This window comes from Phyllostomus hastatus, unplaced genomic scaffold (genome assembly GCF_019186645.2).
Source record: "Phyllostomus hastatus isolate PE091 unplaced genomic scaffold, TTU_PhHast_1.1 phas_scaffold_46, whole genome shotgun sequence".
NCBI classification, from domain to species: Eukaryota; Metazoa; Chordata; class Mammalia; order Chiroptera; family Phyllostomidae; genus Phyllostomus; species Phyllostomus hastatus.
Window position 1 is genome coordinate 32,036,165 of NW_025334032.1, and position 16,751 is coordinate 32,052,915.

Below are 16,751 nucleotides of genomic sequence, written 5' to 3' on the forward strand. Positions count from 1 at the left end.
GAGACTTAGGGAAGACTTAACCCTAAAGAACACATTTGAGACTAATCCTGAAGGATAAGAAAAAATTATCTGGAAGGTTACAAGGAAAAACAAAAATTCCCATTGGCTTTCTAGGTTGAAGTACTTAATTTCATATTCACTTTTAATTATTTTTTTTTGTGCAAGCTATGGTATTTCCATTAAGTCAGCTAGAGAACACAGTGTGGTGTGGCGGTTACATGGCCTGGCTCTGGATCAGGACTAGCCAGTGCATGTTGTCTCTGGACTAGGTGTGCATGCTGTCTCTGGCACATGCCATCACCAACTTTTCTATGCTTTTCACTCACTTGAAACGTGTTGTGAGGAATAAATGTGTTGACGTATGTAGAGAACTTAGAATAATACCTAGTATATACTAAAGTTAGTTACTATTTTAGTTTGTTTACTTACCTTGAAATATTCTGTCCCACAGTCAGAAATGAGTCTTGAATAACGACAGAATCCATGGTAGAACTATGCTAAGTAAAACACTTGATACAGAATAGTTCTATTTTGATAGAAGCTCAAATTTATGTGTAGGATTTCCTGTCCCTTTGATTTAGGTAAGTACATATTTTTTTGACTTAATGTGTTTATTACTGTATAATGAAAGTAACAGATTAAATGAAAAAATGCATGGCTTAATTATGAATACATTTTACCATCACATTCGCTGGATCTGTAAAATCCAAGTCATTTAATATGGAGCTAATAATAAATATGTAAAGTGTATAGTCAGTCTGGAATCTGTGTCATGCAAATTATGAGTGTCAGAATCTATGAGGAGTGATCATTCTTATATAAAATGAATGCATAGAATAAAATTCTCACTTCTGTCTTATTCACTGAGTTAATTTTAGAGCATTTTCAAATTAATGTAAGTTCTTTCTTGTAGTATGCTGGATGTGCCCATCCATTCATCCACCCATCCATGTAGCAAATATTTATTAATCATCTTCTACATGCAATGCAAATTTGAAGATACTGGAAATAAAATACTAAGTAAGATAGACATAGCATTGCTAATGGTGTTCATAGCATATTGTTGAATAATTAGGGAAATGACCATAAGGAAGAGGATTTGATTAACAGGAAGCATAATTTTCCAGGGTGACCCTCTTTCGGTCTAATAATAACTATTTTCTTTTGAGTCACACCCTTCTCTTACAGACCCTGCATGGAACATAGACGTATTTGAGTAAGTTTTATGAAACACTTTTAGGGTCACATAGGGGTAGATGCCACCATCAAAGATGTTTCATGTGCAAGAGGGATTGCACGAAGTAAAGAGATAGCATGCTCGTGGGAAAAGAAGTGGAAATTGGAAGACTCACAGGAACGTGCCGCCGCAGGTTGGTTGGTGTGCTGGATGGCGAGGAGCTGGTGCTGAGAGCATTCTCAATGTCCTGATCCAGTTGGTCCAGTTTCATGATTAGCAGCACCATGGAGTCTAGCCGCGCCCTATCTCGATCTTCTTTTATTTCCTGAGGAACAGAACATGTTGTTACTGAATCTGAAAGGCCATTTCTTAGAAAGAATAAGAAGTGCCCTGTTCTTCAATGTGACAAAAAGGACACTGAATAATAGGCAGTCTTCTACTTAAGGGGAAAGGAAGGTTTTGTTCTGTATCATCAATGGGCTCTTCATTGCGAAGATAGTAACCGGCTGCCAAGAAAGCATTTTACATGAATATTAAATACATGTCTTCTGGTGCAAAGCACAATGAAAAGGAAGTATAACATCAATGAGCACTGATACATATTCACGACTTTCAAATTACTTATTCTTGGGAAAAGTTATATATTACCCTTGTCACAGTGCACATTAATTATAACATACAAATCATTAAATTATTTGTGGTTAGACATTTAAAAATACATATAAGAGAATATTTTGGCTGATTTCTCAAAAGAAAACTTGCAGGCAAGAATGGGTTGGAAAGAAGTATTCCAAGTCATGAAAGGCAAGGACCTACATCCAAGATTACTCTATTCAGCAAAGCTATCATTTAGAATGGAAGGGCAAATAAAGTGCTTCCCAGATAAGGTCAAATTGAAGAAGTTCATCATCACCAAGCTCTTATTATATGAAATGTTAAAGGGCTTTATCTAGGACAAAGAAGATGATAAAAAATATGAACTGTAAAATGACAACAAGCTCACACCTATCAACAACTGAACCTAAAACAAAAACAAACTAAGCAAACAACTAAAATAGGAGCAGAGTCACAGAAATGGAGATCACATGGAGGGTTATCAGTAGGGAGGAGGAAAAGGGAGAATGGGGGAAAAGGTGCAGGGAATAAAAAGCATAAATGGTAGGTTCAAAATAGACAGGGGAGGTTAAGAATAGTATAGGAAATGGAGAAGCCAGAGAACTTATATGAATAAGTTATATGAATAACTTATATGAATGAACTAAAGGGGTGGGGAATGCAGGAGGGGTGGGGTGTACAGGGTGGAGGGGAATAAAGGGGAGAAAAAATAGAATAACTGTAATAGCATAATCAATAAAATATACTTTAAAAATATAAAAAAATATTTTGGGAAGAATACTTCTGAGCATAGTAAAAAAATGAGAAGCTATATTTTGTCAATATTTCTTTGCAACCTCTTTTTCTTTCACAAACTTCTTTCAAAAGCCTCACAATCATTCATATATATGTATGTGAATATATATGTGTATATATATATATATATATATATACATTTCTAAGCTATATATACATATATATAAAACATAGAAGTATTTGAGTAAGTTTTAGGATATACTTTTAGGGTCACATATGGGTAGATGCTACCATCAAAGATGGTATATATATTTGTAAATTATGTTGGTTACTTATTCTGAATTATGTACAATATAAACATATATTTATGGAAATACTGTTGCTTATAGAAATAGCTAAAGCTTCTCATTGACCGTATAGAGTTATTTAGGCATCACTTTTACTACTCTTGTGTGATCAAAGCAAGTCAATTAATATTAGAAAGCTTCCAGATTCCTTGTGTGCTGTGTAAGGTGTCAGGGTTGGGTAGAGTATTGGGTGAAAAAAAGTAACATCAGGGGAAGCACAGTAAGATTCTACTGAGGGATGTAGTGGACTCAGGGAGAGAGCCCTTTTGAGAGAAATCATCATGTGTGTCTCATGTTATCATCTTCTCATCTGTCGGAAATATTTACATAGGTGACATCAGCTTTGAAAGGACCACCAGAGGCAACCTTGAAGGGACACTATATGACAAAAGAAGCCAAAGAGTGTGGACATAAGGGAGAAGGTTGGGGGTCTTTGCTTAGGGGATGGTATCAGTAGTGACATGAATGAGGTGGCTGTCTGAATGAGATCTTTTATTTTGTTTTTGCCATTTTTCTTTCAATCTTCCTACATTTCTAAGCTACCATTGGGAGAAACCAACAAAGAACAGAAGCCAGAATAATTTCATGGATTAATCTAATTCTGTAGCAGTTTCTGTACCTCAAGCAACTAGAACAGATTGTTAATATCACAAACATTATCTTTCAGATGTCAATTAATTGCTTTATTATATTAAGTTGGTCAAAGAATCATTAATCTAATATTAGTAAATTATTTGGGTAAGCTAAACTTTTGCTTGGTTTAACAGACTTATGCCAAAGTAAAAAGCTAGTAATCTTTCAACAAATCCATTAATTTTGAGAATAAGTTAAGAATTTGGGGGGTTGTGTTAACCTTTAGAATACTATATTGTGATTAGTATTTCAATTTACTTCCATTGTCCCTGCTTCTAAACAATGTAATGAGGCTCAGACAGACAACTACAGAACTCTTATAATGATAAAGCTTTACTGTACTTAAGAGGGTTCAGGGTATATGCAAATAAACAAACTTGAACTTTATACCATATCTCTCAATGTTACAAAACTTGTTATATTAAAAAGAGCATTATTTGTAGTAAACTTCTGCTTATACCTTAAAATAGAGTCTCAGAAATATCAGAGATTATACAGTTTCATTCTCTTCTCAGTAATCCAGAAAAATGGAAAAAAATCTGACTGAAAAGAAGACTCAAAGTCCCATTAATTATTCCTCCAATGTATTTGTTTGTAATTTCCTTCCCTTTTATATCTAAGTTATGTTTGGCAAGATAAATATTCTTTGCATTTCAACATATACATACGTTTTGGTATAGTTGTCTTTTCTTTCTCAGTTATAACATCCTCAAGCACAAATGTTACATTTTTCTAGCTGGCAGACATAGAGTCAAGTTATACTTTGCACATGCAATACATTTTCAGAAACAATAATAATAAAATCAATAGGAGTCAGTGCAATAATACCCCAAAGCCTTAGAAAATATATTTCAATGTTTCCCCCTAAATTAATATTAAATAAAGCAGCATATCCTGAAGCAGTAGCTTCAGAAACAATTTGCCTTTGAATTAACTGGATGCTGAGATCGTGCCTTAAAAATGCTTTCAAACCCAAGGGCTGAATGTCAAATTAGTTCAAATGATCTGCCAAAAGGAGCAGAACCAAACAGCCTTGGTCTACAACATTTCCGAAGAGAAATAAGCCAATTGCTCCTCCCTTTCCTTCATGATGCTTCTACTTAGTCTCTAATTATTACGTTCAGCCTGAAGTGTCAAGTACACAAATCAGTATCATATGTTATATCCACATTCATAAAATTTCACAAAAGAGAGTTGACCACAAATTAGAGATAAATATTATTGTTCTTGTTTTTAAAGTCCAAGAACTAAGTTTGCAAAGCTCTAACTTTTCATATGCCCATGGCTACTCTAATGAACACTAAAGCTTGAAAACTCCAATAAATACTTATGCTTGAAAACAGAGATGTGTATTTGCAGATTTTGGCTACATTTACTTCTACAATGAAGCTTTCATTTCATGCTGTCATTACAGTCCAAGAAGAGGAACTAACTTCTTAGAAGTGAAGTAGCCTATTAATGAACTTCTCAGTATTTCAGTAACTTGACCCTCTTCAATGAAGGCCAAGATACTAAATTCTCTTCCCTCCTATCTTCCTTCCTTCTTCCTTGCAGTCACATCTGTTCTGGGCCAACCACTATTAAAGGGTACAATACTTACCAGTGAATAACAAACATAAAATCGTCTCTTTCCTGAATATTATAGTCAACTATGAGAAGACGGACAATGAAAGTTAACATACTCATAAATAGGACAAATGTATGAAGAAAATAAAAAGGGTAATGAGATACACAGGAACTGTGCAGGGAGTGTCCCACTTTGTACGGGGTGGGCTGAGCAAGCTTTCTGAGGAAGTGAGAGGAGAATGATGGAGAGGAGAGAAAGAAATGGAGATGAGGAAGGAAATGGCGAGAAGAGGGGAGGGGAGGGGGGCATGACTAATACATGCTAAGTAGTTCAATTTACCTCCAGATTATACTTCCAGTTCTAACCATAGGCCATTTTATGCTGAAGTCTGAATTGGGCCCACATTATAGGGTAATAAAAAAATAACAGATGGCTTTATAACGAGGCCTTACATATTTTTAGATCAAAGTGAAAAGAAGAAATTGTTTCGGGAACCTGTTTAATAGAAGTTTGGAGTAGGTGGGTGGTGATATATTGGTAAATGTTTAATAACTGGATCTCCAAATAAAAATCAAGTCCTGGTTTGTGGTGTGTGCTGATTCCTGTGGTGTCAATACTCTCATGGCTGATTTTTAGCTACAAATAAGATTTTATTAAATCTGGAGTTGGAAGACAAACACACAACATATTAAATTAATGCATTTTATTTATTTAATACATTTATCTGCCTTAACTTTTCTTCTTGTCCAGGTAGAGTTTGGTATAAACTGTAAATTTCAATTTAGTGTTCTAGAGGATTCTCTTTTCTTCTAGTGTTGCCTCCTTTACCTGCCTTTCTGGCTATCCATTATCTATGTTTATAGAATTTCTTTTTTTTAAGATTTTATTTATTTATTTTTAGAGAGGGAAGGGAGAGAGATGAGAGAAAGAGAGAGACAGAGAGAGAGAGAAACGTCAATGTGCGGTTGCTGGGGGCTGTGGCCTGCAACCCAGGCATGTGTCCTGACTGGGAATCGAACCTGTGATGCTTTGGTTTGCAGCCCACGCTCAATCCACTGAGCTATGCCAGCCAGGGCTCAGAATTTCTTAAAATTCATTATAATTAATTTATCTTTGTGTTTGTATTTTTATTTATGTAAGTCAAAACAATTTGTTTAAGTTATTCATTATGTCACTGGGATACCTTATTCAACCCTTCACTTAAGACATTAGAAATCTAGTTAGGGACAATGGTTATTGGTTCCAGTGTCTGGACTTTGCAGGCCAGGAAGTGGATTCCAGAGGGTTCAAGTGACTCTTTCATTGACACATTGGTTAAGACTGCAGCCCAGCTGACCCTACTCCCTGCCTTGGTCTTTGTCCAGTACTTCTTTTTGCTTTAATTCTGAGGATACAATGTTTAATTTAATAGACATTTAGGCATCATGTACTCTCTTCTCAACTTCTGCGACCTCGCTCCCATTCTTTCCCAAAACCATGTTTCAGAAGAACACCAATGACCACAATTAATTGCAAAAAATCTTTGAAACAGCTAGTCCAGTTCTTTATACTTTTACTTAACAATTATCCAAGACATGTTTGTTGACCATCTACTACTATATATCATCCTCTTGGAAGCAACCTATTTCATATTTGTACAGTTGGAATTTTTAGACTTCCTCTTACGCCCCAGGTCCTCCTTCCAGAACTGGACAGCATAAGTAGTGTCTGTGCCATGAAATAGCCTTTCAAATATTTGAAGAACTATGTTATGCCCATTTTTTCCTTTTCTAGGTGAATCATCTTCATTTCCTGTAATTATTTCATCTATGACATGTTTCCAAGTCCTCATTAGTTTCATTAACCCTCCTCTGGATATGACATAATTCTGTCAATGACCCAAGTAATGGTGGGTGCCCAGAATTAAATGTATTACTCTACATGTTTTCTGATGAAGGCAGAGTAAGCAAGTACTTCCCCGTGTTCTATATATGCTCTTTCATGCAGTCTAAGAATGAAGTGCCCGTTTAGAACATGAACGGACTATTCTTATTGGTTAGCCACAGTCTGGTTTTTCAGTGAAGAAATAGCCTGTAGTTGACTGCGAGCTGCCCTTGAGTCCATGGTGTGGGATATGTCTCCTTTCCCCAGTATGCGCCTGTGTGCTGCTGAGAACAGAACCAGCCTGTTTTCTTGAGACTGTAAGCAGCTGTTAGCAAGGTATAGATGATATAGGTAGCAGATGTGGAGAAGTTTCCAGTTATATCTCTTTCAGACACAAGTCAGTGGATACTTAGGCAAATTAAGAGAGAACAGTATATTGAATTTTATTTGTTGTCAAAAACCTAGCGTGGCCAAGCCACTTGGTGTTCATTGGGAAACCTGAAAGATGCTCCTTCCTTACTCCCAACTGCGAGTTAGTCGCTGGGCAGTGCGGTCCCGTTGATCGCAGTGGTATCTGGGGGAGAGTGAAACAGGGTTTTCAGGGGGTCGTTCTCTCCAGGAAGCCTCTGAATTGGAGAACAGGAGCCTATACTACCCTTCTTTCCTTACATCTGGGGAGGATAATCCAACCCTCCTCTTCTCTCAGATGCTCTTTATGGGGCAATCCAGAGCACGGCACACACACGTAGCGAGGAGGTGAAAATTACCGGATATTTTACAGACTGGGCAAACATGAAGACCGGCGAAGAGGGCGCCTCCCCTGGAGGCGCACGGGCTCTGTTTTCCTAATCGGGAGCATTTGGAAGAAAACCAAAAAGACTCAGTAAAATACCCAGATGCTTCCGAAGACTGGATATTTGGCTCAGCCGATACAGCACGGCCTGAATATTCTGCTCGTCAATGAGCTGCGGCATCGCATAGACAGCCGTGATAAATTAGAGGCTGGGCTAGGAATAGAACTAAGACTTCCTGCTTCATAATCCAAGGTTCTGGCTCCTACCCTGCCTTTGATTCCATACACATCTCACTGGCTATTCTGGGCTGGTAATGGTCCTTGCTCCCCCGTAAAAGAAAGGGACCTTTTAGCAAAAGGCTTGGCTCAGCTTCCTTCTGAACTATTTGATCTGCAGCCAGCTGGACTAGTCTGAAATCTCATATTAGTGTTATACATTTTATTTGACAATAAATTCCTCATTCTAGACTTTCCTTTCTTAAAATAATATCCTGCCCAAAGAACCAGAAATTTATTCAATCTTCCTTTTTTTTCTGCAGAAGCAGTAAAGGTTTTCATCTGAACTGACAGTCAGAAGATAAGAGATAATATAATTACCCCATGTCAGAGTTTCTAGGCTAGTTAAATAAAGTCAACCTTGATTTTTATTCTGGTGCATTTCCAGCTGAAACTTATGTAGAATGGGAGGTAATAAAACAAACCAGCAACTATTTCCTATTTGTCAGATACAGTCTGTTCGACCACAAAATCTTTGTATATTATCTTTAATAACATGTGTCAACATCATTTTAATATTAGGTGGTGAAGAGTGATAAATAATATCCCCATTTAAAGTGGCTACACGGAATCTTTGAACTGACATGTCAATGGTGGCTTTATAGTAAGTGTTTATGGCCACTCCTTATCTATCTCCCCCCAGTTATAAGGCACAGGAAGAAAATAGACTTCTCTTTTGCTTGATTTTTAAACTCCAGATAGACTTCAGTTGGAGCATTTCTGAGCTGAGACTTTTGTAACCTGTCTATGCAGTCTCCTGAATAGCATCAAGGGACATTTATGCAGCTGGTTCTAAGGAGTGCTCAGAAGTGGCAGGTGTGAACCAGGGAGAGAACTGTGTGGGCAGCAAGTCCTCTCTCTCCCAGGAAAGTCTGAGGATGGCTTCCTCCCCTGGCTGCAAAGGCCCACTCTTGGGACTGGGAGACGATTCGGGCCTGAATAATTTGGTGTGCATGCTGGAACCAGTCTTCACTTTTGGTGCTAAAGGTGGAGCTTGACATTTGTGGCTACTTAATACGTTGATAGACACAAAACCAGCTTTCTGGACTGATCATTTGTTCTGTGCCATAATGCCAGCATACTATCTGCAAATTCTTGCAGCATTGTTTGTTTGTTTGTTCGTTTGTTTGATGCCATTCTCAGCAGTTCTCTGCTTGGATTCAGGCATTAAAGGAGACAAGACTTTTCCTGGTTTGCAATCATAAGAAAAACATCCACTTAACATTAAAATTCCATAAAATGTTTTCAAAAATGTTATGATGGTCTTTCCTTAGATAACAAATGAAGGCATGAATAAAATTCATTCTTCTGTCTCCCCCCACAAAAGTGAAAATTTAGAAAAAAGGTCTTCTATTGACTTAGCTTTTGCTGATTATCTAGTTTCACCCCTTGTCACTCTTCCTGACCCTGCCACGTTCCTCCAATGTCAGTTACCCCGCGGACCACCACTATATATTCCTTAGTGTATTTCTCTAATCGGGCTCACCTTTTTATAGTTAAAGAGGCACTTTTAATGTATAAATGGTACATAGATAATCTTATATTTTTTGATGAATATTTAACCCAACAATTATAGAAATAAAAAATCCTTTACTATCTGATGTAATCTCCCATAAACCATAACTGTGTTTTAGAAAATGCTCTGCTAAAGGACAGAACTTCCTTTAGTGTCTCAAGTAATCCATGTTCTCTCAGATCTGCAATTAGGATTTCCAGATTTACCAAATAAAAACATGGAATGCCCAATTAAATTTCAAATTTTGGAAAAAGTAGAAAATATGTATTATGGGCATATGTACCAAAAATCATATGGAACAATATTACATGGGACATATTTATACTAAACCATTTTTTTGGTTGTTTATCTACATTTCAAATGGAATAAGAATCCTGTTTTGTTTTTTTTTAACTTCTACTTTTGACCCATGTAATAATACTCCCTCGGTCTCACACACTTCTCTGCTTGAGGGTATCAGAGGCAGCCCTTGGTTCCAGGTACAATGGCACTCCAATAGACAGGTGTTTGACAAGGTCTTCCCTGGACTGAGTAAACAGTGATTGCAGCTTAAGTTTGGTTGTACAGCTTCAATAAATGGAAATTTTCTTTTCTCGGTATCTTATTTAGCGTTATAATCCTAGGCAAAACAGAGACTTGCCATTTTGGTTTTTCTCTAGTAACAAAATAAATTGTGAAAAGTGCATCAGCCTGCTCTTGTGATCTTTTTAGAATTGCAAACTTACCTAAATTGTCAATGTTTTCTACTAAATCTGTGGATGAGTAAGTTTCTGGTAAATTTTTGCCACTTGTATATTTTCTCACTACTGTCATGTAAGGTATGTCTGTGGCTTTTTTAACTTTACAATAATTAATGAAGATTATTTTTATCTAGCCCAATCCTTTCATTTTTTTCTGATAAAGTAATTGCTTTAGCAAGTTTAAGACTTTTCCAATTCTACAAACTTAGTTCATTGCAGAACTGAAAATCTAGGTCTCCTGATTTGATTAATCTTTGCTTCTTTTTACCCAAGTAGTACTATAAGAAACTTACAACTCTACAGGTGACCCAAAAGGAAATATTTTTAACACAAATTTATATGCATTAAAAAACCTGGGCTGAATACATGCAGACTAAAAATATAGGCTTAGTCACATATGGGTAGCATCATCTTATTGTTATAAATTTACAAATTTAGAAGATAAAATAATCATATCATTAATAATTTGTTCCTTTCCTCCTCTTTACCTTGCTCCCTCCATCCCTTCTTTTCCCCTTCCATCTTCCTCTTTTTTCTTTCCCCCTCTCTCCTTCCTCCTCCTTTCTCTTCTACCCTTCCTTTTTTCCTTCCTCTCTCCCTCCTTCTCTTCTTTCCTTCCTTTTTCCTTCCTACCTCCTTCCCTCCCTCCCTTCTTCCTCCCTCCTTCTCTCTATTTCTTTCTCTGTCTGTTAACAACCAATACTATCAGCCGTTCTCAAATGTTCATGTGCACCAGAATCATCTGAAGAACTTGTTAAAACACAGAGACAGCTGATGACTTTGTAGGTCTTTGATGCAGACGGATAATTTGCATTTTTAGCAAGTTCCCAGGTAATACTGCCACTGACGCTGCTGGGACCATGCTTTGAGAACCTTGGCGCCACAGGTTAGAGCAACAGATTTTAACCAGGCAGATGGTAAGTGCACTTGTACAGCCTTGAAACTCCCACAGGCTCAGGCTCCACCCACCCAATTCTGATTCAGTAAGTATAGGGCGGGGCCAAACTAGTGTTGTTTTCAGAAGGTTCCACAGATGTATTCAAAGCAGACAGAGAGTGAAGGAACACTAAAATATATTACAGAGAAAGCCATTTTATGATTTCTACAAAAATTAGGACAATATGGATTAGACTCTCACCCAGAGTCATTCACAAAAAAGAAATCCATCAATCCCTTACATTAACAGATCAATGAAAAAAGAATATAATAAACTCTGATGCAACTACTAACTTTGAAATGATGAATACTCCTCCAATTTTGTTTTTATATTTATTTATTTTTACTTTGAAAGTAGTATTTTAGGCAATTCCCAGACATTGTATTTTACCCACAAATGTTTCAATGTGTTAAACTGATTTTAAAATTCTTCTGCAAGAAGAAATGAGTGTTAATGAAAAAATCTTAAAAAAATGAAATCATCCAGGCATTCCATGGAACACGACACTACAAAAATCCACAACTACAAGGCCAATACAAGTTAAAAGGCAATTGATAGACTGAGAGAAAATATTTAGAGCTTATATCACAAAGGATTAAGAAATTAGAAAAAGACAACCTAACTGAAATAGTCAAATCATACAAAAAGTCTACTCATATAAGACTAATTACTAATAATTTAAAACCCTAAACACTACTGGTAATCAAAACAATGCAAATTAAATAAAAAATGAGAATTATTATTTTACACGGATCAGATTATCACTAAAGAAAAAAATATTGATCGTACTCAAGGTTAACAATATCTTCGGAAATGTAAATTTTCTCTTTTCTTGGGGGATGGTTTGGCAGTACCTATGAAGATCCAGCATTCTGGTTTCACACCTTTACCCTAGAGAAGTACTGTACCCGTGCAAAAATTAGTGTGCCTGATAATATCCATTGAAAATTATCTTCCCAGTGGACAAAAAACTGAAAATAACCTATGTTGCCATTGATAGAACTGTAAGTTATATTACTATTATTCTTTGGGTGGTTATACATCATTGCAAATATGAGGTAGATTTATGTGCACGGACAGAGCCACGAGTAACCTATTCAACTTTTCAGTGCGAGTAAGAAAAGTGTGCCCCTTTGGAGGGATCATGCTTGATGGATAAAACACAGGTTGCTCATCATTTTCTACTTAGGACTTTAGGTTAGTACCTACACAACTGTACGTGGGCTTCTGCTGCTCATCGGAAAGTGCACCAAGAAGGCTTGTTACGTGGAGAAAGAAAGGTTAAGAACAATATCCTACAGGGTGAAACTCTAGGGACCAAAGAAGCATGCAGAAATGCATACATACACAGCAAAATTCTGTATGTGTGTGTATGTGTGTGTACATATATATATGTATAAAGATCTGGAAAGATACCTATCTTTGGGGGTTTTAAAAACGTGAAAAACAATCCATGACAATTAAATTCCAGGCTGTATATAATTTACTTTTATCATAAAAATTTCTTTCATTGATCCTTTTTTGGTGACTACAAATTTAAAAAAGAATAACTGAGCAGTAATAACTCCCTTATATTATTAAGCATTTCATGCATATGTAGTCTCCTCAGTCAATTTTAAAACTTCATGGGAGATGAAACAGAGCCTCATTTTGTGTAACCACTGAAATACCTAGCACAGACAATGCACATAGTAGGACTCAAAAGTATTTTTGATTAATTAACAATTAGTTATCTAATAATACCAGTCTTGACTGAGCATCAAGACAATATGACCAGTCTCTAAAGCCAATGTTTCTACAGAAAGCAAGCCAAAATAGCTCTTGTGGGGACTCTTTAATTGCAGGGAACTTTCAGACGCACCAATTAGAAAATGTGTTGGCAGGAGAGTGGTTCATTGTTTGTGTCCTTACAAGACTTACTCAAAACTCTAAAATGTCTTTGTGGTATGATATCTCTGAGGGGAAGGGACATTTGGAAAATAGCCTTTCACTTCCAAAATATTGAGGTTACTCATCCCCTAATTCCCTGAGATCATTAAGACCTGTTTGTTTGCCTTGTGCATGAGGAAACCAAACTGTGCCTCCTTCTTTCCCAACTTGGCAGTGACTCTTAACCCAAATTTCTGCCTAGGGAATCCAGCACACTGAAGAAAAATTTTCCTTTATCTATACATCTTGTTCATTCTCCATAAAAATTATGTAATCATAAAAGGGACCCAAAAGTTTATATAGTTTTTAATTCCAATGGTCAAATTCAATAATATGTGAGTCTCCTGTGTCGTTGATTTGCACCTATTTCCTATAATGAGGAGTAATTCTTTGGCTATCAATTATATAAACACAAATAAGCTCAGATTAAAATGTGACTGATAAGGTTTATGAGTTAGAGAACTTAAGAATAATATTAAATAGCATTTAAAATGGGATTTAAGTTCTCTTAAAATATTATTATGGTTTAAAGTACATATTTAGAATACATACTCAATGAGAGTTGTACCAATTATTAAAAGCAACTTTCTGTATTTCCAAAAAGTGGGATTTAGGACAATAAAGTATAACTCTTCTCAGAAGCCCAAGGTATGCCCTGGCTGGTGTGGCTCAGTGGATTGAGTGCTGGTGGGTGAAACAAAGAGTTGCCAGTTCAATTCCCAGGCAGGGAATATGTCTGGGTTGTGGGCCAGGTCCCCAGTAGGGGGTGCATTACATACAACCACACATTGATGTTTCTCTCCCTCTTTCCCTCCCTTCCCTCTGTGTAAAAATAAATAAATAAAATCTTAAAGAAAAATACAACTAATAAAAAAAAGAAATCCAAGGTAGATGAAATAGTGGTGATAAAATTCTATTTTCATGGTAAAATTATGAAACAGGCCACAAAGTAGTCATTTAGAGCTGGGAAGGATTTTAGATATTGTATAATTTTTTATTAATGAAAGAATTATCTAAGATTAGTAATACCAAGAAGCAATTGGCATTCTAGGTCTTGACTGCAGGAGAGGGTAGCTGGAGAGAAGGTTAAAATATATCCTGGAAAACTACACACGATTACCGCATATATTAGTAGACCAATGGGCATTTGGCTAAATCTCCTATAAATCTCCTCTTTTTGAATGTTTAAGCTCCTCTTGGCCCATTAGCAAATTTAGCCAACTTCTCTTTTGTTGGTCCTGGTTTCTGGGAGGGGGCTGTGTAAATCCCCCCCATATATACTGAGCAACTACTATATAGATAACACTGTGGGGTGTACAGGAGAGCAAACAAATCCTCTCCTCTCAAGAATTTAATATGACATTCAGTAGACTGACATGCAGACTGTCAAAACTAAATGGAATGAGTCTGAGTTTCATGCTATAACAAAGTCTTATTAAAGAAAACAATTAAACCCAAACAAAACTAAACAACAACAACAAAAAATAAAAATAAGAAAGAAGATATTCCGCGTAGTGAGCTGGGGCCAGATTCACAGAGAAGATAAAACTGAGTCAGACTGGGAAGACTGGAAGGCACACAAGGTGTGCTGGGAGGGTAACAGGGCATAAAACATGTTAAAAAAATAGGTTTGCGTTCTGACTGAGTGGAGGAGAGGCACGACACAGCTCTGCCCAAAGTGTGCAAAGATAGCACAATGAATGATAGAAGCTGAACATACATAAAAAGTATTAAACTGAACTCCGTTGGTTTGCCTCGTCCCCGAAGCCGACCATGCACGTTACCTTTCCACTTTTTCTCTTCTTCCACCAGCTTCCGTTCTGCAGATCTTTATTATGCTATTCTCATGAGAAAAATAATTATACCTTTGAAAAAATATGTTGAAAGTGGGAAGAGAAAATGTGCCCTTTTCGCTCTCTCTGTAATCCCTGTTCCTTGACAGGGGCCCCTCTGTATAAGAGTCTCCGACAACGTTTCCCCCATTTGTTTCAAGGTGAACCTGTATTTGCCCTTTAAGGGATGTGCAGATGTGAGATGTTTTATAAGCTGATGGGGGGGGGGCGGGATCCTCTGCTAGGCTGACAAAGTTTTACCTTGCTGTTCTCTGGCTAACAGCTAAGTCCTAGTAGAAAGTGTTCACACGGATACATTTTTGCATGTATAAAGTTGCAATGCACTTCTAAAACATCCTGTGACTATTCAATCAGGAATGGCATTTCCACACAATTTCTGCTTTGGTGTATGCTGTTACTCAATTTAATACAATTCTATTCAAACTTTATTCAAAAGCAGATGTTTGCTGATGACTAAAAGGTCCAATGCATGAGAAAGCACAGATCTTTTAGTAGAACCTGTCACCATTGCTGATAAAATAATTGGGAGTACATGCTCTTCTACTGAGAGCAAGTGAAAGGAAGGACTGGATATTCTAAATGTCTTCTTGAAGATGAGTGTTGATCCATTCCAGACTTAGAAAGTCCAACCAAGGAGAAAATAGGAATTATGACTGTCTTATTTTTAAGATTCCGTTATTTATTCAGCAAAATATAAACCAAAGGTGAATTTTCCTATGACTAAGATAATAGGAAATAAATAAAATAATCCTAAGACATGTTTTTATTCCATTATTAGGATTTTAAAGGGACATTTCCTTGTGTTATTAAAAATAGAAAGAGCAATACTTTATTAGACAGTTCTCATGAACTTCGGAAATAAAACAGAACTCATTTTCCTACCTGGAAAAAATAACAGTAATGGTTAAAAAAAATCAGATCTCTACTGTTTGCTTTAAGATGTTTTTTATGCTCTCGGTCAGAAATTAGTTATTTAGTAGAATCGACCTGCCTTGAGCAAGGACATCTAACGAACACCCCTACATTTACTAACACAAGGCACCGATGTACACTGGATAGAAAGGGCTAAAACTGCGATAATATGTATTCATTGTTCAATTTTGTGAGGGAGAGGGTGGTGAGAATTCCGCGAATTCTCTCACATGAGTTTCTAAGAGCATTGGAGCGGGGAGGGGGCGTCGGGATGAAAGAAGGTGAAAGGACTGGCCACGGAACACGAGTCCATAACTCGTGCACACAGACAGGAGTGTGGTGCTGGCCAGAGGGAAGGGGGCCAGCGGATGGCCGGAGGGGGCCAAAGGGGAGGGGGTGGGGACATCTGCCAGAGTGTCAACAATATAAATAAAGTAAAAAAAATAAGAAAATAAGACACTGATCAGAATGTAGGCTCCGTTTCTCTTTCGGAGTTCCTGGAACACAATGTGCCGCAGAAGGCCGAGCTTCAGAGGCAGGGTCGCCGTCTCCAAGGCAGACACGCGAGCGCCACAGATGCACCAGTCGAGCCGCCGTTTCCCACAAACTCCCCGGCTCCTCTGGAGCACAGGAAGGGGAAGAAAAATCCTCTGAAAAACTAACCACATGTTAGTACTGAAACGCTGCCAGGAACACAGACAGCCCCGGAGGGTTTGTTTCAAATCAATGTTGACGGAGCCGTGCGGTGGGTCAAGAGAATGGCACATCTTGCTCGCAGAGTTCGCGGGGCTGAGTGTTTTCATTCGGCCAAAGAGGAAAACTCAGAAAACAAACAAACAGCAGTGGGGACGTTACCAG

At 37.3% G+C, this 16,751-nt stretch overlaps 1 protein-coding gene across 1 annotated transcript in view; it reads right to left on the reverse strand.

Moving 5' to 3' along the window:
* Nucleotides 1–16,751, reverse strand: part of DLC1 (DLC1 Rho GTPase activating protein) — a 340,054-nt gene that overhangs the window by 253,546 nt on the left and 69,757 nt on the right. Inside the window, exon 3 of the mRNA XM_045821281.1 lies at nt 1,353–1,502. Coding sequence (XP_045677237.1) covers nt 1,353–1,502 — 150 coding nt within the window. The remainder of the gene's footprint in view (nt 1–1,352; nt 1,503–16,751) is intronic.